The following is a 27,756-nucleotide window of genomic DNA, read 5'->3' on the forward strand; positions in this document are numbered from 1 at the left end:
GAGGTAGAGATAAAAACTGGAAAGTTATCAGCTCATTTTCATGCATGTAATTTTAATAATTGTTGGTTTTCAACAGCAGCAACTGCCTTTTTTCCCCTCCTCTCACTCAGCTACCTCTTCCCTTCTTGTGTCCATTTTTCTGAGAGCTCCTGCTCCTTTTCTACACTTTTTCCCTCTGTATCAGCATTTCTGCCACAGCTGTAAGATGAGGGAGAAGAAAGAACTCAATTACCCCCCAAACCCCCAAAGAAAACCCACTGCCATGAAAAGCAACAATAAACAAAACCCCCCAAAACAATGAAACAGAAGACCCAACACTATTAAAATAAAAAGAAAATGCCCTAGTGGTGCAATTACTTGATCATGCAAAAGATAGTATAGGCAGATCCCTTGGTATTGCAACAATAATCCAGGAATACACTGATACAGATTTACAGGTAACTGACTAAATGGTGCTATCTCAGAGTCAGGTAATGTTGACAAGGAAGGTGCAGCCTCACTGAACTGAATTGCCTTGGAGCCTGGTGTTTCCATCCTGTGCAGTTATCAGTTCTGTGGGTGGATAGGTGTCTCCCAGTTCAAGTAAAAGCTAGTACCCAGGAAGGGCTTGGGGTAGGACCAAAGCCGTTTGCCTGCCTCAGCTGTAGAATGTGATTTTATATACAGCATGCAAGAAAGTCCAAAGGGAGGGGAAAAAGATGAAAATGTGTGTTACCCTAGCAGTTTTGCCAAAATACCAGTCAGTGTAAACTACTATAGTTTAAACTAAATGGCTATTTTAAGGGTGTGTGTGGCTGTTGTGTGGTTTGGAGTGGGTTTTTTTATTATGTATGTTCTTAAAAAACCTGCTTGTTGTTGAATGGGTCAAAATATAGTAAGCTTGTAGAGTAATTTCTGCCTGTTAGCAAATTTGGCTAGCACAGCACTGGATAGTTTTGCTGCCAGTTGGATTTCCTTAAATGAGTGTTTAGCACACAGACTACATACAGCATGTGTTGGTGAAGTTCTGAAACAGTGAAGGCACTACGCCTTCAAAGGAATAAAGTCTGTCTTGCATCAGCATGAATTTTTTTTCAGTGCTTCCCAAAGCTGGTATTTCCACAGAGTATGTAAACCACGCAATTTTATTTATCTGAAATTCATGCTTCTCATAAAAAGGGATGTGTGCATAATGAATGCATAATTTGCTGTGGAGGTAAACTATGACTAATAGGTTTACCATATGGGTAAAAAAAGTCAGCATTTGCTATACTGATCAGCTGTAGTTTGTACACTTTCTATATTAATGATGATAGACTAGGATAGGAAGTAATTTATCTAAGTTGGAAATAATTTCAAACTTCTAACTGTATGGCTTAAGATTTTTTTCTGTTGTGTGATTATAAGTGTTGTTGAAGTCTTGGTTTTAGATTAAATGGTAAAAAGAGTGCGCAAAAAGTTTTCTGTTCATGATAGAAAAAACTGTTGGTCATATGGTCTTATATCTTTCCCTGATTATCTTTAAACTAGTGCATTGGGTTAATAATCCGTTTTGTTCATAAACTGGAAGTGATTGGCAATTTAAAAATACCATGATCCCAGCTCGTTAATGTAAAGGATTTAACATGCTTGTTAGCTGCAAGAAACGTGTAAATATGAGAAAGGTTACTCAGTTCGGTTCCACCTTTCTGAATTGCTTTCCAGATGGAAGGAATGCATAGCATTCATACAGACAGAAGAAGAAAATCCAGCCTCATGGAGGATTGCCTGGTGCCCCTTGCTTTTTTAGAGCCTGAGTTCTGTACCTGGCCAGCAAGATACTGAAAGATGTGTGCCAGCACTAGCATAGTTTGGGAGTGAGGAGTGTGTGCCATTACTTACTTGGGTCAGTAGTCCTCAGAGAAAATGATACATGCTCTGCTTTCATGAGGGTTTGTTAGATTGAAACTTGATACAGAATTTTTTCCTGAAAGTGGGGCATCTCTGCTTATATTTGTTTTAAAGCAAAACCAAACCTAACAGAAGTCCCTGACTTGTGAGTTTTAGGAGTAGTTCCTTGTAATACGAAGAAAATCTAACATAACTAGAAAGCCACTCTCTTTACTTTTATGAATGTTTCCTAATGTTCACTGGAGCTAAGTCTGTGGATCTTAGTACCAAGCTGTCAGCCATCCTTTGCTGAACTCTCCTGAACATAAAATGTAGACCTAACAGAACATGTCAGTAGGATTTAGCAATAAGCTTATTTCATGTTAGCCTTTGCTTCATGTCACACCACTGGTGGTGATGAGTATTTGTAATGTGGAGTGGTGCCACCTGCTGCTCTGTGGTTGGTTGGTAGTACTCCTAAAAAGTGTCTCAGTGTTTATTTGATGAGATTTCTACTTGTCCTGCAACTTGGTGCCTGTGCAAAGGGTTGATAAAAGTGACAGCAAATAACGTTGTCCCTTAGCAAGTGATCCAAACCAGATTTTGGTGCATGATGAAGTGGAAAAGTGAAGTATTAATGTTGGCTCATATATGAGTTGAGGGATAAGATGAAAAAGACTTTTCTTCTCAAATGGCTAACTCTAATGGTGAGGAGTACTGTGCTTTCAAAATATGAAGAAAATTATTTGAAGAGGTATTTCCAGATAGCAGAACCAATAGGTGAATTTTCTGTAGGCTGGCTTAGATATGATGGATACACATGGATGTATGTTACTGTTAATGTGAAAGTAATTCCTATTGGAAATTACAAATCTTTGCAGTTGCTAGCTGTGCAAATAGAAAGAAGGCCAAATACAGTCCTGTAATAGATTTTTCAAGGACATAACCATTTCACAGAGGTAGCAGGCCACTATCTGGTACTAAGGATTGTAGTTCAGTGATGTTTCCTTAAACACACAAGGTAGTGGTGTTCCTTACATGTTACCATGGACAGGGACACTAGTTGCGTTTTCTGCTTGACGCTTACTGGAAGAATCTGACAGTGTGCAAAGGCAAGCAGTTGAATCACAAGAGGAATATCGGTGAAGGATAAAATAATTGAAGAAAACAATGATTCTGGGTTTTTCATTGTTATTTTATGGGTCTAGGCAGAAGGAAAGTGTCTCTGTCATAGTAAAGGATGACTGTCCTTTCCCTTCACAAAGACTGACGAGAAAGAAGTAGTAGACTACTATGGGACTTCCTATACTTGAATAGAAAATGACTGGCAGGGATTAAGAGCTAAGAACCTGTTCACTACCAGTTTCCTTGTTCTTAAAGGATGATGCTTGAATATTGCAGAATTAAGAATGGAAGTATCCTTGTTCTAGTGATACACTGCTAATCTGAGGCTTAGTTCAAAGTTAAAAACACAGCAAGAAGGATGCCAGGGACAGAAAGTCTTCATGCTGCAGTGACACAAAGCATCTGGGTCATTTGAGTTTAACAAGTGATTGGTGGTGTGTTGGTGGCATTTTTAAAATGTTTTGGATCTTTGCTAAATAGTAAGACCAGCCAAAAGGACATCAAGTATGGCACGTAAAGCCATGCAAGACGTGAACATGAAGTGATGATTTAATGGTATCTCTGTGAGCTGTAAACTGTGACCTTTGATACTGTAGTCTGAGTACAACTTTTGATCTTGGCTGGGAGAAGGTCTTCCAGGGAGACAGTGGGTTCCAGCTCTCACAGGACTCTGTTGAAGGCTTGAGTTTATTTCCCATGAAAGTGTTTTCTTAGATATAATGCATCTTGTTTTCTTCATCCTTATCATCAACATAGCATCCTCTTTGTATAGTCCCACTTGTCAGAAGACCTTACATTCACTCCATTTGTTTGTCAGATGTGCATCTTAATGTGGGTATCTTAAAAACTAAACTTTTATTGCTAGTTTTGCATTTCTGTGGGTTTTTTCTCCTGTAAATTTTGCTTTGCTCTCACTAATAACTGCAGATAATTTCTAACTGTAGCCCAGTGAGACTGCTGGTAGTAAGTACAGTAGCTGTACAAAACCAAGTAGCAGGCAATTAAATGTTGTTTATCAGATGAGGCTGATTATTTTGGCTGTGTTGTAAAAGAGTGAACAAATGGTTTTAGAAGTTCAAAACCTAAATTCTGTAGTCCCTATTTATGCAAAGTGCTGCTTGCACATTTAGGTCTACCTAATGTTAATAAAGCAATGTGGAACTCAGCCCTAAATATATAATTTAAAATGTTGAAAATATAGTTAGGTTAAAGGTAAACTTTTCTGCAATTCTTCTTTTCTGAGCTCCTGAATCCTCTTTCAAGAAAGAGTTGGTAGATCTTTGTGCCAGGGGTGATTGTATTAAAAGCTGACTAAACCTCCTGCAGATACAAAGACAGTAGCAAGCACCCAGTTAACTTTAGCTATATAACTGCCTTTCAGGAATTCTCTTACTCGGAGCCCTGGTGTGAACAGAGCCCTGGTGTGAACAGATAGGTGTTATTGCCTTACTCAATACATATTTAAATTACTGTATTTTAAGTACTAGAGAAGTGACTTCCTCCCCTTGTTTCAGATGAGCAGTTATGCTCCCTTTTTAATTAATCTTTAGGGGGGGGAAAGGAAAGTGGCTTAAGCTGTAAACAGCTTTGATGTTTTGGGTTACTACTGCGCTTGCTTTGTGTACACCCTGAGGATTGTCATCCTAATAGTGAATATTCCATTACATCTCAGGGTTTTCAAGTCAGTATTCTTACTCTTTGTTTCCACTGCAGCTCCAAGTAGCTGATTAGAACAGCCTACTTAAGGCTACTAATAACTTCTTTTATGGGCATTGTATCTGCACTGTATTGGAACAGCTTCATGAGTAGCTCAGCACCAAGCCCAAGATACATAAGCTATTGCTGGAATTCAAAACATTATTCTTTTTTCATAAAAGAAGTTTGAAATAGTAGTGAGAAGATAACCTTTTCCCAACACACAGCATTTTTTCCAGTTATCCTTAAAGTACATACAGTAACACGATGATGTTTTATTCTCCTTATAATGTGACGTTATCTTTGTGTAACACCCAATATAGCACATTTTTCTTTTCCTTTTTTTCATTTAGAAGCTAACTGTATTCACTGGGTCTAAAACACGTAGCAGTTTCACTGGAGTAGTAGTAATTTAGTCTACTCCAGGATAAATTGATGCATATGCTCATCTGAGGTGATAAAATGTGTGAACTTCCTTTCGATTCTAGGAAACTGTGTGGAGGTAGGGAGGAAAAAAAAAGAGATTGCAAAAGTAGGACTGAGACAGAAGGAGAACATGAGTCAGAAAGTGTGAGTCAGCATTGCTGACTGAACTGTTCATCAGTTTGTTAACTTGCCGTAGAAATTGGTTTGTGATGTTTTGGGAGGAGAAATAAAAATGTGCTTTTTCTGAGCCTCTGCATAGAAATATGCGTTGTCTGCCAGTGAAGATAGCCAAGTTGCTTCTGAGTCAGTATGCTCCTTTCTTCTGACTGTTCTGGTATCAGGTTATGAATCTGAGTTGGAGCGAATGCTTCTGATTGTGTACCTCTGCTGCAGGATGCAGGAAAATAGGAGAAAATACATGCAAAGAGTGAGTAAACAGGAGTGAGACTCTTTGGAAGAGGCTATGATTCACTTCCTGGAAATAAGTCTCAGAAAACTGGCTTCCCAAGTTTTGTATCTGAAGTGGCAGAATACTTTTACAAGCTTGCTTGATGTAAGGAACAGTAAATGTACTAATGTAAAGAACACTTTGCATTGTCTGCAGGCTTTGATCACACATAAAGGCAGCAGCACAGGAACTAGTCTGAAACGCTGGAAGAGAACATGACAGCACCATGCTGGAGAGATCTGCTGCTTACCTATGTAATAGGAAAAGTAGTTTTGGCAGGGTGCCAGGGCTCTGTTTTAAGGAACCTTATTTACGTTTTCTGAATATCCATACATACCCTGGTGATGCTGGAGTTGGTGGTATGATGGCATTTGGGAGCCGGGTGGGTAACAGTCCTCTGTGATAACAGCTGAAAAGTCAGCATGCCTATAGCTGTGTTATACAAAATAAAGATTGGATTTTTCCTTCCAAATGAAGTTCCAGCAGTTGCTGATTGCAGGGTAAGGAAATGTGCAGTTTTACAGCATACAAATACAGAAGTTGTGTTTATTTCCACTAAGATGAGGAGTACTGAAGCAGTGGGAAAAAGAACATTGCCCTTACATCTTGATCCTTACATTCAGAAGAATGGTACAGGGGTGGGATACTGTAATACTGTAATGTTTATCTGCTGTTACTTTTCACATGAAGCGGTAGGAAACTTTTTTACTCTGTAAGCTGAACCCAAATATTGTACAACTAAGTGAATAAAGTAGTCATCAGTTGTTAAATTACCTGTTGTTATGAATGACTTGCCTTCCCCCAGATTCTTCTATGAACTATGTGATTATACATCTCTTGCTTGTGGTTCTCTTCCCTGTCTTACTTCAGATGACTGTCTGTGATCCCTCCATACTCTGTGTAGCAGGTCATTGCCTCCCATTGGGTTTTTTCTGTTCCAATAGTTCACAGAGTTCTTGGCCCACCTCAAAGTTAGCAAGCATGCCGTGACGAGAGAGGACCAGAAGGTTCATCTGTCCTTTGCAGTTTTGAAGATTTCCCCCCTGCTGCCCACTTAATACAGCAACTGGGATTTGTATTGGAAGGCGTTGGGAACAGGGCACTGCTTCAGTGATGGTCACACAGTCCTAGTTGTGGTGCGCCAGTTTGAAATAGTAAAACTTCATTCTTGATGTCTAGTAGATCTTAGCTCTGATTACTGTTGTTTTTGTTTTTGTTTTTGTTTTTGGTTTTTTTTTTTTTAAGAATATCACTGCAAATTTGGTATTTAAAAAAGAAAATCCTCCCCCTTTTTTTAACTACTTGAGAAATTATTTGCAAGCAGCTAGCTGTTTTTCCTAGCTGGGAAAGCAGAGCAAATAGAATGTGTAATCTAACCAGGCCTGGACTGAGAGAAACATGGTTTCCTGAAAAAGAAATGTGAAATGAGGATATAGAAGCATGGGAACACACAGTGAGGGTGATGGTGTGTTATTGAGGGACTAACGCAGGTCCTTGCTTGTGTACCAAAAAAATCTCCAGTCTCTAAATCTAGCTAAAAATTAGTAAATTAGTTATTTGAAAATGGTAGCAGATGGTATTCATGGAATTGGCTAATAAAACCTAGTGTTTTAAAAAACTTTCAGTCAGTATAAATGAGTTTGAGTTTTTTAATTTACATTTTTTAGTTAACAGTTCCTTAGAGGGCATGCTATTTAAGACATTTGAAGAGGACATGTAGACATACATTTCTCTACTGCTTGTATAATGTAAATGTGTATAAATATTTTAATTTGAACAGATTTGTTTACATATTTGGAGTCTGAATGCACCAAAATACAATTGCTTTCTTCATATTCGTTTTGATAAACATTTTAATTCTACTTTACCGAGTAGGAAGTGTAAGACCTTAAATATACTTATTTCTGATCATTGTTTTAATGGGAAGCCTTTAACCAGTTGAGCAGATTCAGCGTGAAGTGCTAAATCCATTCTTTTGCCAAATAGATGGGATGCTTTGTAAGCTCAAGTCTGGCTCCCTTGATCCAGACTCTGGAAAGAATTATGCTTTGGGAGTATGAAAAGGTGCCGAAGCTGAGGCTTTGTCAGGCATCCAAACTAAATGCTCAGGTTATTTTGTTTTCTGGATTTATAAGCTAGAATGTGCAAAATACAAAATGAGTTTGCAATTGGCCTACATCTGTTGGAGTTTTTTCCCTAAACTAATATGGAAGGTGTGAATTTGCGATGTGAGTAGATCGAGATACTCTCTTTCCCTCCTGTGTGGCTTTCTTGGTCTATAGGTTCATTTTTCACAAAGAAATGGTGGAAGGTGTCTCTGTGTTAGAATTGGAAGGCAGTTTGCATTTTGGCCTGTAAGTCAGATGAGATGTGAACATGAAGTGATGATTTGCATTTACAACTCAATCTCCGATGTTCTAAGGTTTTAAAATTTTTTCAAGTGACATCTGAGAAGTCTGTCAATTTCAGTGCAAGAAGCATCTTAAAGATAAAAAGCTGTGTCCACTGAAACATGAAGAAAGTTCTTAACCCTATATGACCTACAGCAAATTGCTGCTTTCTGATAAAAATTCATATGCTTGGTATACCGCTTTCCTTTTCCCCTCATCAAGTAGAAGCCAAATGGAAAGCATTAATAAGGTGTTTGGGAGACAAAGGAATAAGTAAAAAAATCAGAAATTAAGCAAACCAGATTAAAAGGGGAAGCCAACAATTGTGCATGATCCTGTTGATTTCATAGTGAAAATGGTGTCTCATTTTATAACCATCTTGGAACAATGCTACTACTCGCCCACCACCACCATTTTTCATTGTGAGGTGTGTTTCAGAAACTTTTGATGCATGTATCGTAGGGAAAATTTGAAAAATAAATGTATGGATTTACTCATATATACTTCTGTCACTGAGTAGCCTGGATTATCAACTGTCTTGAAAAGACCAGCCACACAGGCCTGTATACCAAAAGATTTAGGACTTTGAAAATAAATTTAAACAAAAGCAGAAATCCAAACCTCTAATTTTTTATACAGTTTAATTGTAACACTGTTTTGCCAGTCAGTGAAAAAGGACACAGACCTCTAGTTAAAGAAGTGGGTTTATCTTTAGTTACATTTAAGGCAATAGAATAGTAAGTGAAATAATACAGCAGGAATAAAACAGTGCCTCTTCTCTGCTGGTGTGACAGTGGTACTTTTGTTGGACAACCAGAGATCAGGGCCGTAGGCTGCATTGAGAATATGACCTTTCCTGCAGTGTGAATGTGAAAGCTTAGCTGAGTGGCTGATGGTAACAGTTGAAGCAGAGCTGCAAATGCTTCAGCTTTTGAGAACTGTACATTTTAGCTTCATAAAAACACATGAATCTTAAAATTGTGTACATAATAATCAAGTCGGATCCCAGAATGGGAGAAAATAAAGGTATGTAAATGTTATTTAAAATTGCTGGTGACAGTCTAGTGGTAAAACTGCTGGATTTTGACTGCTAGGCAGTTCACTACTTCATAATGAAGGGCAGCATTTGCCTCTTGGTGTGTTCCACAATAAATATCTAGTAATTGCCAAGTATTGAGTTAAGAGATTTTAGTTTTCTGCAGAAGGTGATTTTCTTCAAGAACCACCACTCAAAAATGACAGAATATAAAGCTGAGGAAAGATTTTGGGATCTCATCTAGCTTTATCCCAATTTTCTGCCCCAAAATGGATGCAAAAACCAGAGCTAATGTTTTTAAAGCTTTCGGGTAATGGAGAGAGGAGGAGGCTAGGAGCATTGATGATTCTGTGTAAAAACCTCTCCAGTCCTATTTCATGTCCCCCTTTTTCTTGTTTTATTTGTGCGTGTTTGCGTGTGTGACTGTCAGATTTAGAGCAGCAGCACTCTACTGTTGTTTCTCAAATTCCTCCTTCAGGGTTCTTCTGTTCTGGTCAGCACTTAAATATTCGTCTCATTGACATGATTGTTGCTTACCACTCCTTAACTTTACTTGGATAAATGCACATTGTAGAGCCTAAACCTGTTGTTTTAAAGCTGTAGACAGATGCTCTTTTCCAGATCCAGCTGTTCACATTGAAGGATGTGTAGTTTCTGTCTATTTGCCGTTACCATGAATGTCTGATTTCTCACCAGTTCTGTCCATGGAGCAATTTCAGTGCTCCCAAGTCTTTCAGACAAAACTGGCCAAGGTAGTGGTTTTGTTTGATGGCTTCCTTTTAAGCAGGTTCAAGTGATATTTTTTTTTTTTTCTTGAAGTGAATTAGGAAAAACAAAAGCTTTTGGCATAGCTTCAGGCTTTTGACAGCTATTTTTGGCATAGCTGTTTGCAGAATGAGTTGTCTGTTTACTGCTTTCTTGGGCAAAAATAGTGTTTTGTCATCTCTCTTGAGATTTAGATCTGAATACAGAGTCTGAAACAGCATTTGTATTAATATTGAGAATTTAGAGCTTGGGCACAGTGGTAAGTTTTGAGTATTTGTGCTATATAAGCAATAGTAAAAATTACTCCATTGCATACTGATTTGTAAAACAAAAAAACCCAACAAACAACAAAAACTCAAAGCCATAAACATCACTTAAATAAGCAAAGAGGGCATGCCCATGTAGCATGGATAAATTAAGCACGTGACTTGCTTTTGTAAAGCTAGATTTTAAAGATTAGTAATAAAATTGCTATATAATACAGAAGGCCTTTTTATAAGGGGAAAAAATCTTTCAATTTTGATTTGATATTTACAGTTTGACTAAACTAAGAATCTTTTTCTAGGGCATCCAAGATGGATCTCAAGTGTGCTCTGGAAGAATGTTCAATGGCACTGAACTTATTTCTAAACAATAAGTTCTCTGAAGCCCTGGAACTGCTTCGTCCATGGTGAGGTCCTGTTACTTGCTGAAGTTACTATGAAGCGATAGGGTAAAGTATGCTGCCTGGTAGCTGCAGATTAATTTAAGGCCTCTGAAGATAGTAGTTTTAATTTATTCCCTTCTTTCCAAAAGCATTTCTTAGTATCATTAGGTTTTAGCAGTGCACTTGTTTCTCCTTAAGACTGTTGCAAAACCTGTTAATGAAGCACTGAATTGTTCTCTTGGTGTTTATCATTCAAGCTGTCTTCCCTTGTGCAGGGGGGAAAACTGGGGAGCAAGACCTTATCCAATGTATCTTTGGTCAGAGAATTTGTACAATGGAACTAGTTTTGACAAAACAACAAAACTGGAACAAAACTCCAGAATACTCTTTGTTGCTTTTCATATTATGTTGGGGTCACAGTAGTGTCTACCACTGAAACCCACCTTTTGATCTTCTGACTAGTTCAGCCTGTTCCCCTGTTGTCTTTGCTCCACTGAGAAGAAAAGCATGGCAGTGCAGATGTAGGGAAATAAAGAATACGGAAGGGTTCATAGCGTAAACCTGTGTTACCTGTGACTGTGTGGTGAGGCAATGTGAGCGGCTGTTTTTTAGGACTGGGATCTGAATCCTGTTCGCTGCTCTTCTGTCTGTCTCAAAGATGAGGTTGAGGGATGTGTCAGTGGGAGGTATCTGTAGCTTTTGTTAGTAGAGTGAGGTGGAGTTCTTGCTCTGCATTTTGGTGATAGTAAGACAGGATTAAGAATGGTGGGTTGGTGGTGTTAGGTCAGTAGTATGGACAAGTAGAAGAATACCATTAAATGAAACCTTGGGAGGATGGCACATCTACGAAGTGTTCACTTTTAGCGCTGTGGAGAGCTCAAGCATCGGGGAGGTAGGCAGGAGTAACAGCTTTTCAAATTAACTATACTTAGACCCAAGCTGTCCTCTCTGAGCACCGTGAGTGTTATTTGTAATAAAGCAATGCTTTGAGAAAGGCCTGCACTTCTATATGCTAAAAATATTTCTGAGTAGTATAACATACTATGTTCAACATGCAAGAATTATGCATACCTGTATTACTAAATACATGTGCACGCATATTACCCAAATGTTTTTGTATGGTTTGTATATATATTTCATTTTGTGTTGTAAAACACCCCCCCCCCCCCCTTGTTTCATATAATAGTGTTTTTATGTACAGTGTTTTAGTTAATGTTTGCTATGAAGAAAAAAAAATATTCTTAACTCCACGCTTTTGATGCTTTGGGTGCCTGGCAGCTAAGACTTTGAGCTTCTTACATAGCGTATTCAGCTAGTCTGCAAAGGAGGACCTAGTCTAGCAAGGAAACAAAAACCTGCCTCTAAAAAAGAAAAAGCCCAATTGTTTTACTGAAAAATAACCTTTTAATAGAAGTTAAACTTAAGTCATTAAATAATGTAAAAAAACCAGGGGAAGTGTTGATATAGTTAAGAAATAAACACAGCCCAAGGCTGTATCTTCCTTGACTCTGCTGAAGTTTCATGTCTTCAGAACTATATTTGACAGGTGGCTCCTTGATTTAATGGGAAGAAGAAAAAGTGAGAGAACTGGAGAAGATCCAACAGAGGGCTAGCACCGTGGCTAGGAGGCATATGAGACACACATGACTGATTGTGAGAGCTGGGTTTGGTTTAGTTTGGCAAAAAGAAGGCTTAGACGTTAATCTAATAGCAGCCTGGAGCTATTGAGGGAAAGTTGCACAGACAGACATCCTTCTGCATAGTGGCAGGGGATAAAACAAGAAGCAGTCACTACAAGTTGAGGTTTAAGAGGTTCAAACTGGACCGTAGGAAAAAGTACATTGATAGTACAATACTAGAACAGCTGCCACAGGGGTATGCAGTCTTCATTTTCTTGAACTTCTCGAAACTTGGTTAGACAAAGCCTGAGTTTGTTTGACATAATGTTGCCAGTAGTGCTGCTGCAACTACTGGTTTGAGTATATGAATGACCTCCCATAGCCACTTTCCAACAACAGGGGGTTTTGAGGTTGGTTTTTTTTTGATTGTGTAATTATGTTGTGAAAGCCAGGCTGGTTCAGTGTAGCCTTTTATGCAGGACTGAACACGTGTGTACTGACTGTTATATGACACAAAACAGATTTTTGTGTCTTTGGATTAAGTAGTAACGTTAGAAGAATGTCCTTAATTCTTATGTTAAAGGAAAGCAGAGGAATGAGTATTTATGTCAAGGCTTAATTAGCTAAATTGAATAGATACCACCCACAGACTATAAATGGGATATAATTAAGTGTAAATGTTTGTGTAACCTGGTTTGGATATTTTCTGGAACTTGCTGCGACAGTATCCTGTGGAGGCAGAGGTGTAGCGCCCAGGGGAAGATGATACTTGATAGGTTAAGTTCTCATTACTTTCCTACTTTATTCTTCTGTCTTTTTACAAACTAATGCAAGTGTCTCAGCATTAAATTTTGTATTGTAATTTAAAATTTTGCTTAAATGCACAAGATTTGTATGTTTGCCCTAGGTCTAAAGATAGTATGTACCATGCCCTCGGGTACAGCACTATTTTAGTTATGCAGGCTGCTATGACCTTTGAACAGCAGGATATACAAACAGGAATTTCTACAATGAAGGAAGCTTTGCAAACCTGCCAAAGGTAAGCCCAAGCAATGAACTTTTGTAAGGTACTTAATCCACAAAGTGTTCTTTGTAAGGTGTCCAGCTGTCTATAAGCTTTCAAAGCAGGCTACTGTCAGTATGATAGTGATCTAAATTTGGAAAAGTGGAGTAAGTCTCACTATCCAGTTATTATGGGTGAGGATATATTTCCTAGTGTTGCAGAAACAACTGACTTGTTGGGTCTAGGCATGTATGGCCTCTAAAGTCAATTAAGTGGTTGATTGGCTATGTGGACCTACATGGAAGCTGACACTATACATGATTGAGCTGCCTGAGCTATTTCAACCTGTGAGGTTTTATTTTCCATAATGATCAACGATTTAAAAACTCCATATTTTAAATTTTCTCTTTCATCATGAAAATACTCTTTTTTAAAAAAGCAGTTTTCAAAGATGGACCCAACAGTCTAATAGAAAAAAGCTTGTACTTTGAGTTTTTTTCTAAAACCAGAGCAATTTTTGAATTAGTTACACATGTTAAGTGTTCAGCTTACCTTAAAAATAAAGGGCTACTATTGTCATCAAGAACGGTCTGAACCTTTTGCTTCTGGTCTTGCTTGGGTAGAAATGAAATAGGGTAGAAAATAAAAGTTATTAGTGACCTTTTTTCTTTTTGTTTTAGATTTTTTTAAAAAATAGAAAATTAGTTGTTGAAGCTAAAGTGCTTAATATGCCTCTGACAAAACCAGAAGTGACTGCTTTATTCTACTGTACCGGTTCTTCATACACTGGTTAGGCCATAATTTATCATGAATAGTCTCCAAAGATATACCTCCAAATGTTGTTAGTTTAGACATTTAACATCACCTCCTTAGCAGTGACAAACAAAAAAAGGAGATGGGACAACATTATGAGATATTACCTGAAGAAAATAAAGGGTCAGCAGTTTCTGCCTCTTTCAGGTGTGCTGTCAATTTCATCTGAACTGTTTAGTATGTCTGAAAATTAGGTGCGCCCTTGTACTTCAGATAGTTTCAATAAGGGCCTCCATCTCTGCAGGATACAGACTTTTTATGCATAAGTGCTCTGGTCTAGTTTGTCACAAAAGTAATAAAAATGCAAGATAAGGGTGATCAGACACTCAAAGGTGAAGAATTGTCAGAACTACATGTGCCTTAATTGACCATTTTTTGGTATGCATTACATTAACATCCTATTGTCAGGATCCTGAGCTTTTCAATGTGCAGAAGAAGTATTTATAATTAATGACTTCCTCGCTTACAAAGTACATTCTTTTTCTGAATGCAGAAATGTTTCTTTAGCTTCTTCATAAAGCTGAGTATTTTAGTACAGCATTCCAAAAATGTATTTGTTACTATTTACAAACAAAACTAGCAATTTATAACGTGGACAGTTGAGATTGGTTGAAAGTAAAATGTGACAGTTTTGGCATCATATCTGGCATAAAATGCTGTAAAATACTGAAGAATGTATGTTTTCATTTATGTTGAAAACAGAGCTCCTTTTGGTTATTTTTTTTAATTTCTAATTCAGAGTTCAAGCTTAGGAAACGTAAGAAAATAATTCATAAAACTTTGAAGTCCAGTTCAAATGACTGGCCTGGCATCAGAGACACAGCTGATGACCGCTGCAGCTGGTCAGTGGAAGTGAAGTGGAAGCTGTTGTACACTTAAAGTAGACTAAATGCATGCTTGGACTATCAGTTAAGGTTGGATTGCCTAGATACATACAAGCGGCCATGATTAGACTACTTAGAGAATTGCAACTATTGGCAAATCATCACTTTACTGAGAATGTCTATAAATTGTGGTTGGAAATTGTTATGAATTAGAAATAATCAAGTTCAAGTTTGCACTGAAATGTTCGTGCTGTGTGGCTTTTTCTTCCATGCACGACTGATTTAGGTTCAGGAAAAGGAGCACAGTGGTGGAATCCTTGTCCAATCTAGTTTCTAAACAGACAGCGGAACAGCTGAGTGAAGGTAAGTGGTTTATAGTACAATTAAAATAGCAAAATGAAAAAAGCTTAAAAACACCATACTAATTTGTAGTAATATGCTTAACTCTGTAACTTGACCAGTGTCTTACAATAAAAAATAAAGAAATCACCTGTATGATATTTTTTTTGAGTTTGAATGCAGAGCTTGTGAAAATGGGGGATTCAGCTGAATTTATTTTTTGTTTGGCTCTGAGTGTGTATGAGTTAAAGGAATACCTTTCACAACACATTGTAGGAATGAAAAGGGATTTCCTTTCCTTTTTTTTTTTTTTTAATACTTAAGACAACTTCGAAAAGATTAAGAACCACTAATGCTGCAGAATACATCCCTATCATTAATTATATTGAAATCTGAATATATTAAATTTTGTGCTTGTAGTTTTGCCTTAAGGTGTTTTGGGAAATGCTATCAGTATATTGTTCATGGCTGTGAAAATTCTGATCTCCTATTTCTGATTTGGGCAGAATCAAGTATGCATTTTTTTCTAACCTGACACAAAAGAATCCTGTTTAACACCAGGCACATCAAACTCACAAAGAGTGCACTGTACATAGAGCAGCCTTGTGCATGCGGCTGGCCTTGCAGCATGAGTGTGGAGTAATTTGTGTCATGTGTGTTAAGTCAAGTATAATTTAGTGCTGCATGAGGACACAAAGTCTGCCTGGGTCTTTTAGTCTGTTAAGCATGACTTGGTCAAAACCAGGACTTAGGAAAAGCCTGAGCCACAGTGAGTTTACCATTCATCACTAAGTTTTTTCTAAGACATGGGGGGAGGGTTGGAAGATGTAGTTGCTTGGGATCAATGGAAAGTACAGGAGATCAGCCAGCCAGAATGACAAGTAGCTTTTGCCCTAGGCTGAAGTCAGCTCTGGAGATCAAAGCTTTTGTCTGAGGAGAAGTGAAACAGAAGAATTCTGCTGGGATTTGTGCTACAGCTATTATTTAGCAGTTATCAAAACAGCAACAGCAGAATCCTGCTTTCTTTTCTTGGCAGCATTTTATTGGTTCCATTGACCTCAAGAAGAGAACTTGACACTAACTTTGCTGACTAAATAACTTTTCTCTCTCATATAGAGGAAATGCATGCTGAAATCTGCTATGCTGAATGCTTACTACAGAAAGCAGCTCTCACCTTTGTACAGGTAAAGTAAATTATTTTGTATCTCTAGCAGTTTAATGGGAAGATGTTAGTACTTGTAAAATATTGTTCCTACAGTAGATAACTGTATTTAAAACCCAAACTTTTTCCTAGTGAATGCATGTTATTTCACGGCAGTGATAGAAAATACAGTAAATGCTGTGCTACCCAGAAAACCTTCTCTTTGTTTGTATGAATAATCAAAGATGTTATTGATACCCAGGAACCAAAAACCTAAGGTGTGTTGCAGTCTTGCACAGATGGTATGTTTGAACGACTTGCATCACATCTGATGATGTTCAGCACTTGTTTAGAAAGATTTTCAAGTATGAGGAAATGTCTTGTTTGAAAGTGAAAGTCGTTTTTTTCACATGAGAAGGACAGTATGTTTCTCATCTAACAAAACTTCAACTGATGCACACTTATCTCCAATTCAGTATCACTCTCTATGCACTTTTGCCATGGTGTCAGGAACAATACGCTACTGAATGAGTGTAAAATGAGCATGCCTTAGCGTTGCTGAGGTAATAGTGCACAGAAAGATCTGGTGTTTAAGTCTTGTGCTTCTCGTTTAACTTCTGGTTCAGGGACTTCATGCTACAGTGTTTTCAAATTCGATTTGCAACTTGATTCCTGAAAACAGGTGTTAGACATACTTCTTTTATGTATGTGTGTGTTAGAAATGTTTAATGAATGTATTTTAGATAATTGCTTCAGATAAAAATTACGAGAAAGAGGCAAGGCACAAAGATACTAAGATCAAATGGACCTAAAATGTTAATCTGGCAAAGCTTTATAAACCATTAATACAGTACTTCCACCAGAAATGTGAGGAAATATTATTAGTGGAATGCCAGGCCTTCCTGGCATTTTATTTTTGATGGCTAGTACGTTGTGGCTTTACTTTCATTTTCCTAGAGATTAATAAGGATATATGTCGGGTAGTAAATGTGGTTACTATTGATCAGCAATGGGAATTCATCTGTTCAGGGGATTCTTCGGTTTGTTTTCTGCCAGGTTCTGGGCTCACTTGTGTGTCATATCGGCATGTCACAACTTTCTAAAAAGATCCTGCAGCACCATCTGGTGGACAGCTTTCTTGTTTCATTTATATGCATTGGAAATTCCATTAGAAGTAACTCGTCACTTCTTTTTTACCCCCTTCTTAGAATTTTTAACATGCACCACGGAAATGTTTCCTTGACTACTTAAAGCAAGTGTAATGTTCAGTCTTAGAGATGAGTCTGATAACTGGAAAATATTTTTAATACTTTGATTATTGTTAATTTAGAGATAAATGTAAATGTAGCTGGAAGATTTTTATGTATGTGTTATATGTAACAGCTCAAAGCACATTTTTGTACAATTACACTTTTTTCTTCCAGGATGAAAATATGATCAACTTTATCAAAGGTGGCCTCAAAATTAGGACGAGTTACCAAATATACAAGTAAGCCATTAGAAAACAGTTTCAGTGTTGGTATAAGCAGGTACAGTTGCATTAATGCCTCCAAAATAAATATTTTTATAGCAATCATAAGAATTATACTTCATATAATTTCTAAGTTATGTTTTCCCTTCTCTCCTTTTTTTCCTGTATCAAAAGAGAATGTCATCAAGTGCTACAGATGACTCAGGGGAACAAAAGCAAAAATGAAACTCATTACCAGTTTGAAGGAGGAGTAAAACTTGGAATCGGAGCATTCAACTTGGTATGACTTTTTAAGACTACAGAAAGGCCCTTGGGATAATTCTGTAGGATTTTTTTTTGCAGATACAGTACTGTAATCCTGCTTTAAAAATTACACATTTGCAAAATGGAGATACTGACTTTTAAGATTTTATACAGTATGAAAACAGCAGTGGCTTTTTGTGTGCATGCTTCTAGGATCTTTCGACTAACTCATTCATAGTTGTGTTTAATTCTCTTGGACTAATTTATGTATGTATTTCTTGAGAGGAAAAGCAGCTACATCTACCTGTGTGTAGCAGGAACATTTAAAATGCTGATGCTGTTAGTTATAGGATACCTGGATTGACTGCTTTTATCCTCACACCCCCATGTATACCATTCTTTTGCTTTAGTGGCATACTGTAGGTTGGCATAGATAATTAAAAGTTCAGAAGAATGAGGAGAATGAATGTCATGGCAATGGTGAGAGTTGTTTTTTACTGGTATATTAATTCCTGTATCATTCCAGACTAGAGCTGGCCAGTTCCAAGTATGGTCAGAAGAATTCGGTCTGCACCTGTCTGTCTTTAAAACCCAGACAACTGGTAGATGTCTATGTTCATAAGTGCTCTCACCTTTCCTGTTCTTCATGAAGTCTCCTCAGTAGGAAGCTTAACAGAAAAAGTCTTTGCTGGGCAGGATGTATTAGGGTGAATTACCTTGTAATGCTTGTTGGAAAGGTGTTGTGACCTTCAGAAGTTTTCTGCTGTGTAGGATGTAGAGAATGCAGTTACAAAGGGAACAGCAAGTGGATGTCATAGAGGGCTAAAGTATAGGAACAGTAAGTTAGTATTTCTAAAACAAGTATTCTTGCTGATCTGCTAATTCAGTGCTCCCACAGTACGAACAAGTAGAATTTTTGTGATACTCTTGTCATTTGGTTGGGAGTAAAGGAATATGACAACTGTAGATTGAGTACTACTAAAATAGATAATACTTTAATTGCAATTTACCTACAATTTTCTAACAACTCTGATTAGATGAATACAGAAGAATCTGTCACAATCTGAAGAAGCACAGCTGGACTGTCTTGCTGTTTCCATGCTGGATGATCAAAAGTCTGGGTTTCCTTGAAGGTGTAGGCTGGTTGTATATTGTTGATCATGCATATCTATTTTCAAGTTATTTTGTGTTTTACTCTTTCATTAATGTTTAATGGCATTTGATATAGTAGCTGGCATTTTTGGTTTTAGTTTATGGTAGTTTTACCTTTTTTAAAAAATGTATATAAATATTTATCTTACTCTTGCTTGAAATGTATTTCAGATGCTGTCACTTTTACCTGGAAGGATCCTCCGACTTTTAGAATTTATTGGATTTTCTGGCAATAGGGTATTGGATCTGATGCTTGTTTTTTCAAAGTAGTCTTTTCTCAGATATGACTTTAAATCCATTCAGTCTCTATATTTCACACTAAAAGTATAATCTATATTTTTTATTGGTTTTTTAGTTCTATTAAAAGATGAGAAGTGGGGTATATGATGCAGGCATAAAAGCATGTATGGTGATGTTCTGATCTTCAACAACCATGGGAAATGACCAGTCTGCTTCAGAGGGGGGTTTCAAATTGTGATTTCCTTTTCTTTCACTGATCCTTAAGGAGAGCAAAGGAGAGGATATCAGCTTTCTTTCCTAGCCTGCACAGTCAGAAATTAATGTTCTTCGTACCAGTAACCAAGGGGAGTCTCACAGTTTTACACTTTTCTGCCCACAATTGCAGCCCATTTCTTTGGGAGTAGGAATTTCTGAATAGCATGTGTCACTGTGGAATCTGAGCACATATTTTCTCATCCATGAAAAAGTATTTATAATCATAGCCTTGTTTTTATAAACCTAGCCTTGTTTTTTAAGTATCTTACAGCCCTTTAAAACTCTTTCTGGTACCCAAAATAGATAAGAAAAATAATACAAAAAACCCAACAACCCAACCAAAGCAATCCACAGAATTATATGTAACTGAAGTTCAAGTTATTAATTACATAGTCATCATATGGTTTTATCGCTGTTAGTTTGTCCACAAATACGGTTCTGATAATTTAAAATTAGATTTCAGTAGGGACCTGTTCATTCTCTTTCTTCCTGTGAAAGACCTGGTTCAGGCTGAAGCTTTTCCATAGTGCACTTTTTTGCCTTGACTGAAAAGGCAATAAAAGCTGAAAGGAAAGAACAAAGAACTTTAGAGTATCACCACATTTTTTATGGTGCTTGAATTCTCCTGTAACTCATCAAATTGCTGTGCAGTAAAACTTGGGTTAAGTTAATGCTTGTTTTGAGGCAAAACTGTTAAAATCTGTTATGTTTCTGTAGAGCCACTGCTCTTGAGCAGGGAGGATCTGAGCTCATCTCAGCACCTCAACAACAGCTTGTCAAAGCTGTCATGCAAGGGGCATAAACTGGAAAGGGTGGGAAGAAGTTTGATATGTTGAGCTGAGTAAGTTTCCTTGAATCTGGATTCCTTTTTTCAGCACACACAGATTGCATTGTAGTTTCTGGAACCAGTATCTAGAAGTTGGTGTGTTGGTATGTCTAATACTTTGATCAGAACCTCAAAACAGTGGCTGACTTGATGGAAGAGAATTAAGGATAACCAGGTGTTTCCATGAAGGAAGTCTTGCTGACAGGTAGCACTGGAACAGCTGAGAGAGGTTCTCACTGAACCTAGATTTAAAGACATTATTCTAAAAGGCTCATAGCCAGAAAATCATAGGGAGGGGATGTAGATCTGTGTGTCTGCATGGTCAGTGCGGTGTTCCTGTTTTACCAGAGAACTGAAATGCATGGGTAATTTTATGTAGCTTAATCTTCTCTTTGCTGAGTGCTATCAGCTGTGGCAGAACTGTTTTGGTAGAAGGCTGTGTTGGATCCGAGATAAAAGTGCTGTTTTACAAAATACTTATATCTGAAAGGAAAACTGAATTTGGGGGAGCCAGAAACTATTAATGGTAACTCTGTATACTCATAGTTAATTCTGCTTGTCTTTGTGATGCTTCTTAGGAGCTGGGCCTCTGCCAACTACGGGAAGGCGCATCTGGCAGCAGTTTGAGGGCCATTCTGTGTACTTTCACCCTGTTGGTTTATCATACTTACGTCTCCTTAATCCTTGGTGAGACCCACTGTGAGCTGTTCAGTCATGCTACGCATTGATAAATATTTGGATTTTTTTGAACTCAGTTTCAAAACTGTGGCCAATTAGCTTTGTAATAGGAGATTACTGTATGCTTATGATATGAAACTAATATCTCTGACAAAGCTGTCTGCAGAAATAGTGAGGGTAGATATCGTTGTATCAACATCTCGTTCCATTTGCAGGGCTGTGTCAACATGCAACAGCAAAATATCACAAAACACTTCCAAATTCAGATAAGTCCTTATCCATAAACTAATGTCAGATGTTGTGAAAAGTTACCTCCAGAAAGAAGTCTGTACTCCCAAACAATTTACTTGGAATTTCAAACATGTAGATAATTAATTGCTTTTGCCACATGAGGCTAAAAATCACCTTTAATCCATATGTATCTTTGACATATATTTTCACATTCTTTAGTTTGGAAGTATTTTAGCCCTTGTCCCTCAGGCTCATCAGGAAATTAAGGAGAACTTCAATTTCTTTTAGTATTACCTGTACTTCATTACTGAGCTCAAAATTAGGAAAGGAGGCAGCTGAGGAATGTTTTCTTAACTTGCTAAAGCAATTAAAGGCACCTAAAAATATAATTAGAATATATAATGGAACAGTTTAAAGATTATTCATATATTCTATTCTGTTTCTACTTAGACATTTACTATCCTAAAAAAAAAAAAAAAAAAGGCACTTAATACTTTCAGGACAATTCATTTTTATAGAAACACAACATGATGAAATAATTCTGCTTTTGTGTAAAAGCAGTCAGTCTTCTGTTAATCTATTCATCCAATAATATGATTTGGAAACCAAAATCTTAATCTAGGAAACTCATGTGTTTTAAGTACATTGAGGTTGGTTTGTTATGTTTTCTAGGTACAGGGGAAGCCAACCTTCAGGAAGCAGACAGTCTCCTTGAACCCTACCTCCAGAAATTTCCAAATGTATGTATTTTCAATGAGTTTTGTAACAGCAGTGTACTTCCCTGAGCTTAAAATAGTAACTGGGTATTTTTCTCATCTCCTTTCAAGGGTTCCATTATTCTATTTTATGCTGCCAGAATAGATATACTGAAAGGAAATTTTGAAAAGGTAAGTGATTTTTTTGTTTTTATTTGTTCAGTGTTCAACTTGGGAAAAAATGCCCAATTCATCTAAGTAATTTATTTTAGTTGGATTGATAGTTATGCTCTTATCCCTGTTTGTGTTCAGTGTCAATACTGATTCCAGCTCTCAAAGTGAGACTGAAAGGGCAATTTATCTCATTTTACTAGTCAGGTGTTTTCCACTTGGGTGTTAGGTAAGAATTAGCTCTGTAATTAGACATGGCTCTCACGTGGAGTTGTAATTGAGCCGATTTTCATCCTTCTTACTTCACTACATTGTAGGCGCAGCTGAGGTTCCAAGAATGCATAGCAGCCCAGCAAGAGTGGAAGCAGATCCATCATCTCTGTTACTGGGAACTGATGTGGTGCTACACCTTTCAGCAGAACTGGCTTCAAGCATATCGGTATGCAGATCTGCTCAGCAAAGAGAGCAGGTGGTCAAAGGTAAATGGGCAGGTGGACGTTGTTATGATATACCAGTAGTCTCTCTGCAGTTGAATTTACGTTAATTCACACAGTAAGCGTAATGTTTCTTTTCTTCTGAAACCTATAAGCAAAGACACAAAGGCACCAAAATGGTAGGTTTAACTGGGTGGTTAAGGAGGAGTTTTTATGCCACATTCTGAAGCACCAGAACCAACGCTTCAGCCCTTCTGAAAACAGAGGTACTTCTCACAGTTGTGAGAAAGAGGGAGAGGAAAACTGTTAACTTGCATCTCTAGTCAAGTTCTAACACTCACTAATAAAACTTGGCTGAAGAAACTGTGTGTGTTCGTTAAGTATAAACAGATGAGAGCATGCCTACTCAGCAGATGCTTTGTGACATGAAATGAGAAGGCTGCTGGAGGCAGGACTCATGAGAAATGTTGGGGTCTCTACCTTTTCCTTGTAAAAATGTTTCTCAAAGCATGAGCCAATGACAATATGCAAATAATTTGTGATACATTGTTTTGTCTGTTGTTTGTTCCTTTCTAGATTACTGTTTTATTATGCTTGGTGGAAAAGGGGATATAGCCAGTTCTTGACAAAAGGGGAAGAGAACAGTATGTTCAACGTGAAGTGCAAATGTTTTGAATAAAATTGTGGATGTTTCTTTTTCTCTGCAAAGTCCAGTTATTGAACTTTCTTTGAATCAGTACTCAGATATTTTCTTCGGGTTTTTTGGGCATGTCTCTACACTTAACAGATCATATAGTAACAGTAACAAGTTTTGGAATAGTTATGTCATTTAACCTCATCTCTTTCAGTGATTTGCATCATAATTTGTCCTGTTCTTTGTGGGAGACACCTTCAGCATTCTGACTAGCTTTTTTAGAATATTAATAAATTATAAGAATAATAAATAATTAAAATAGAGCATAAATTATGTGACAGAGAGAATGCTAGACTTACATATTTCCACCTGCCTGAGAATTACTGGAAACATGTCACTGCAGCAAGTGGTACGAGAGATTTGAGTCCTTAGTGTATTGACTGAACACAGCAAATTAGATGTGGTAATATGTTGCCATTTCTTTTTGAAATAGGCAATATATGTATTCCAGAAGGCAGCAATTCTGTGTATGCTTCCAGAGGGTGATTTGCAAAGGACTGGTGAGGACATTGTATCTTTATTCAGGTAAACATTTATAAAGCAACGAGATACGCAGTCTTTCCCCCATATAAAATTTTTTGACATAAGTATCATTGTCTTGTGTGACAAACTGTCTACTTGCAACAATCAACTTTTCAGTTTTTCTCTTTGCTTTTTAGCATTAAAATCTTTAAAGTGCTGCTTTTCTCAGCAAACTTACATCCTACAACTGCAGTCTAAGTGGTGTGAAACCATTTAAGATGTTATACTTCAGAGGTGAAAGGCAAATTTTACTAACTGAAGTAAGATGAAATAGAAGTTACATAAAGCAACTACTGTTTTCCATTTTCCTTCCTTGTAGACAAGTGGATGGTCTAAAACAGAGAATTGCAGGAAAATCTATCCCGACTGAGAAGTTTGCAGTAAGGAAAGCTCGACGCTATGCAAGTCCTCAACCAGTGAAGCTGATATTACCTGCCTTGGTATTTCTGCTTGCTTTCTTTTCATCATTTTCAAACAAAAAAGAAATAAGTATAGGTCATTATACAGGAAAAGAATAATATTATCAGGTAGTATGTGTCTGCATTTTTTAAATAATTTGTTTAAAGAATTATTGCATTCATGCAATGGAATTTTTGTTAAGTGTGCTTGGGGCTGGATCACGCTGCCAACTATTAGCAGTCCAAAACCAGAGCCAGATTTTTGATGTGAAAGCTGAAACATACAGAGAATGATTGAAGTTGAGGCTTTCAGCTAGAAACCTGCATGGGTTTCTAGTCTATGTGTACATGTTACTTAGTTCAACGGGACTTCAGTCCTTGTCTTCTAAACTCAATAGGAAGTTAAGGAGTACTTCACCACTTTCTGTTCCTCTAGTGAAAATGAAGACATGTGGGTGTGGGGTGGGTTGTGTTGTGTTTTTTTTTTTTTCTTATATTGAGTCTGAATAGAATGTGCAGAAGTTAATGATACTTGACTAATGCTATTGTAGTTTCCCATGCTTTTAACTGCAGAGGCATTAGTAGTGCACAGTCTGTTTATGTGTGCACAGCAATGATACTTTGCATATGTGTATACTAAAGTATTTGTACATGGATAATTTAGCAACAACTTTTGGAAGACAAAAACCATAATTTGAGAATGAATTTATTATGTTAAAGCTCACTGATATAGAAAGAGGAGTCCAAAGAAAACTAATCCATCAGTTTTAGAATTTATTATGTATTCAATTACATGTTAAAGACACAGTACTATTCAGTTGTGAGTATGTATCTTGCTGCCAAATTCCAGCATAATTTAAGAATTTGTCCATCATGGTTAAGCCAGAATAAACATAGTGTATGGTATTACTGCAGTAAGCATAAATTAGACAGGACTACAGAGTTGAAATGATATACGAATGAAATAGCATAATGTAGTTGATAAGTGGCAAGAACACTACTTCAGACTTTGACAGAACCATTTCTCCCTCTGAAAGCCCACATAGTTACATCACAAATACAAGCAGAAATATTCCAACAATGTCTTGTATCAGCTTCAGAATGACATCAGGCTTCACATTTGAGGTGTGATTACAATTAAAGTACAGTAGAACAAATTATACTCTTTGTGTTTGTGATGACTAAAGATATTGGCAAAGTTTTGTACTGGTTAGCATGAATTCTCTCTGTGTATTCTCATACTTTTCATGTGTTACAGTGTGATACTTAATGCATTGAAACAAGCATATTGCTTACTATTGTACTGAAGCATCTGGGAAGGATTTTTTTTTTAATTAAATTTTGCGGGAATTATATTGGAAGTGTATGTTGGATGTGTATTCTGGAACCACATTGTTATCTAGAAAGTTTTATCTGCTTCCAGCATTGCTCCATATGGAAGGTAACTGCCTGTAGATTATAGCATCAATATACAAACACATGCATAAGTGTGTGTTTGGGTGCACACATATATATATACTGTATCTACATGTGTGTGCCCACAGACACACACACAAATTTATCTGTAATACTGTAGAAAGTAGCTACTTTCATCTGCTGCTTTAGCTTATATGGCAGAGGCCTCAAGCTGAACCTAAAACACCCATTTTTGCAGATGTGTTACGTGGGTGCTGGTAAACTAATCACAAGATAAAACCTGCTCAGTTTTGGTTTTTAAAGATTTATGAAAATCCATGACGGAATCCGTTGAAAAGGTGTCAAAACACCTTTACGAAGTAAACCCAGGTTAACTTTGCCCACACACATTTAATGCCATTTTGCCTCCCCTATGTGTAGATACTGTTGTGCAACTTTGATTAAATGATTATTAAGGCAAATGTCACTGTCTTTTTGTAAAGTTGCATGTAACTGACAGAATTATTTGTACTTATTGTGGGTGGTGATTTGGAGTCATAAGAATACTCTCATTCATGGTCTTCTCAACAGTGAGTGTTGTGGCTTTGAAACCTGTCATATTGTTTAAAACAAGTTTTTGTAGGCAGCATTTTTATATACTCAAAATATTCCATAACAGCCTTCCAAAGGACACTCTTTAGTTAAATATTTATGCAATTCTGTGACTGTCTTGTTTTGGGTTTTTTTGTCAGGAAATGATGTATGTCTGGAATGGCTTTGCAGTTGTGGGCAAAAGAGCAGACCTCACTGAAAACTTACTGGTAACAATTGAAAAAGAAGAAGCTGCTCTACAAAATGAAACTAGTAAGTGATCAGTTACAATGAAATTAATAAGCTGGTAAGAAATACTGACATTTTTTCTTTGCTTCTGTCTGCTTCTGTGAGGTAAGAGTTGGACACACTTGGACAGTGTGCTGTTAAATCTGAGTATGGAGATTTTGGAGCCACGTGAAAGTTAGCAGTCGTTCTTCAGTATGTTCTTTATCTGGCTTGATTGGTGCTGCAGAATACAGAAAACTCGAGGATGTGAGGCTATGAATTACAGAACTTTACTGATTCTTACTGTGACTTTGCAGTCTCAGAGCATTCTTGGAGCATAATATGCTAATTTTTTAAATGTCTGAAAAGTACTTTTTCTAAACCAATTTATACCACACTTTAATACAGAGGACACATACTGAGCAGAGTATGACTAAGTATAAAGGAAACAAAAAATTACTATGCATGAGTCTGGTCTTTACTTTCTGGCAAATTAAAACATGTTCGCTAGCTGCAAAATAGACCATGTTTAACAAATTAAATTTGACCATGGTTTTAGATCTTGCTGTATTTGAAGCATAGATGTTCAGGATAATGTTTAGAGAATCAGTCCATAACTTAAATGAACTTAGGTTCCATTATTACAACAGGTTTAGTGCAGAAGTACCTGGCTTTATCAGGTGGGTGCTGTTATATATCATGTGAGCTTCTTGGTATATTTCTGAATTCTTCCAGAATGAATAAATACTATCTTTTTTGCACATGAGACTTTTTTTAATGGTAATTCACTAAAAATAATTTCTCTTGAACCCAGGTTTGAATCACACTTAATTTAGCAAAGTTTGTTTTGTCACGTATTAAAACATTAATTATGAAATGTAAAAATATGCCTAATTATGATTTACATATAAACTGAGGTGATGCATCAGAAGTTATGCAAGGACATACAAGAAATGCATAGTGGTAAAACCTGGATAGTATAGTAAACTAAATGAGTAACTTGCAAGGCCAAGACTAAATTGGGCCCCTTCATTTTTTTATGCTGTTACTCGCTTTTCTGCAGAATCGATAGTATGCCTTCTAAATCTGAAGCGTTTTCCCTCTTTTGTTGTTGTATTAAAACCAAAAAGTATGAATATGCAAGACACCTGCAAATAATGTTCCCATGATTTCTGTGCAGAGGGTTCTGGTGTAAGTTTTTGAGAGCCCAATGCTGTATCATGCAGAGGCTTGGACTGTAAGCACAGATCAGTTGTAACAGTGAATTGTATTTCCTGTTAAATTCCTAAGCAGAGATGTACACTGTGCCAAAATAAAAGGAACAGAAATAAACCCAGTATGTTTTTCTTATGGAAATATGGAGTTTACAAGTAAGATGTAATCTGGAAGCATATTTGGGTTTTATGCTTTCTGT

General features: G+C 37.0%; 1 protein-coding gene across 10 annotated transcripts in view; it reads left to right on the forward strand.

Annotated features, from left to right (window-relative positions):
• TTC39B (tetratricopeptide repeat domain 39B) overlaps nt 1–27,756 on the forward strand; it is a 75,105-nt gene that overhangs the window by 37,409 nt on the left and 9,940 nt on the right. For all 10 annotated transcript variants that reach the window (XM_040579050.1, XM_040579055.1, XM_040579049.1 and 7 more), the window contains 14 exons: nt 10,299–10,403; nt 12,906–13,037; nt 14,925–15,001; nt 16,094–16,161; nt 17,543–17,607; nt 17,764–17,869; nt 19,156–19,221; nt 20,884–20,992; nt 21,887–21,954; nt 22,042–22,101; nt 22,398–22,559; nt 23,642–23,733; nt 24,050–24,170; nt 26,276–26,387. In XM_040579050.1, coding sequence (XP_040434984.1) covers nt 10,299–10,403; nt 12,906–13,037; nt 14,925–15,001; nt 16,094–16,161; nt 17,543–17,607; nt 17,764–17,869; nt 19,156–19,221; nt 20,884–20,992; nt 21,887–21,954; nt 22,042–22,101; nt 22,398–22,559; nt 23,642–23,733; nt 24,050–24,170; nt 26,276–26,387 — 1,343 coding nt within the window. The remainder of the gene's footprint in view (nt 1–10,298; nt 10,404–12,905; nt 13,038–14,924; nt 15,002–16,093; nt 16,162–17,542; nt 17,608–17,763; nt 17,870–19,155; nt 19,222–20,883; nt 20,993–21,886; nt 21,955–22,041; nt 22,102–22,397; nt 22,560–23,641; nt 23,734–24,049; nt 24,171–26,275; nt 26,388–27,756) is intronic.

This window comes from Falco naumanni, chromosome Z, assembly GCF_017639655.2.
Source record: "Falco naumanni isolate bFalNau1 chromosome Z, bFalNau1.pat, whole genome shotgun sequence".
NCBI lineage: Eukaryota > Metazoa > Chordata > Aves > Falconiformes > Falconidae > Falco > Falco naumanni.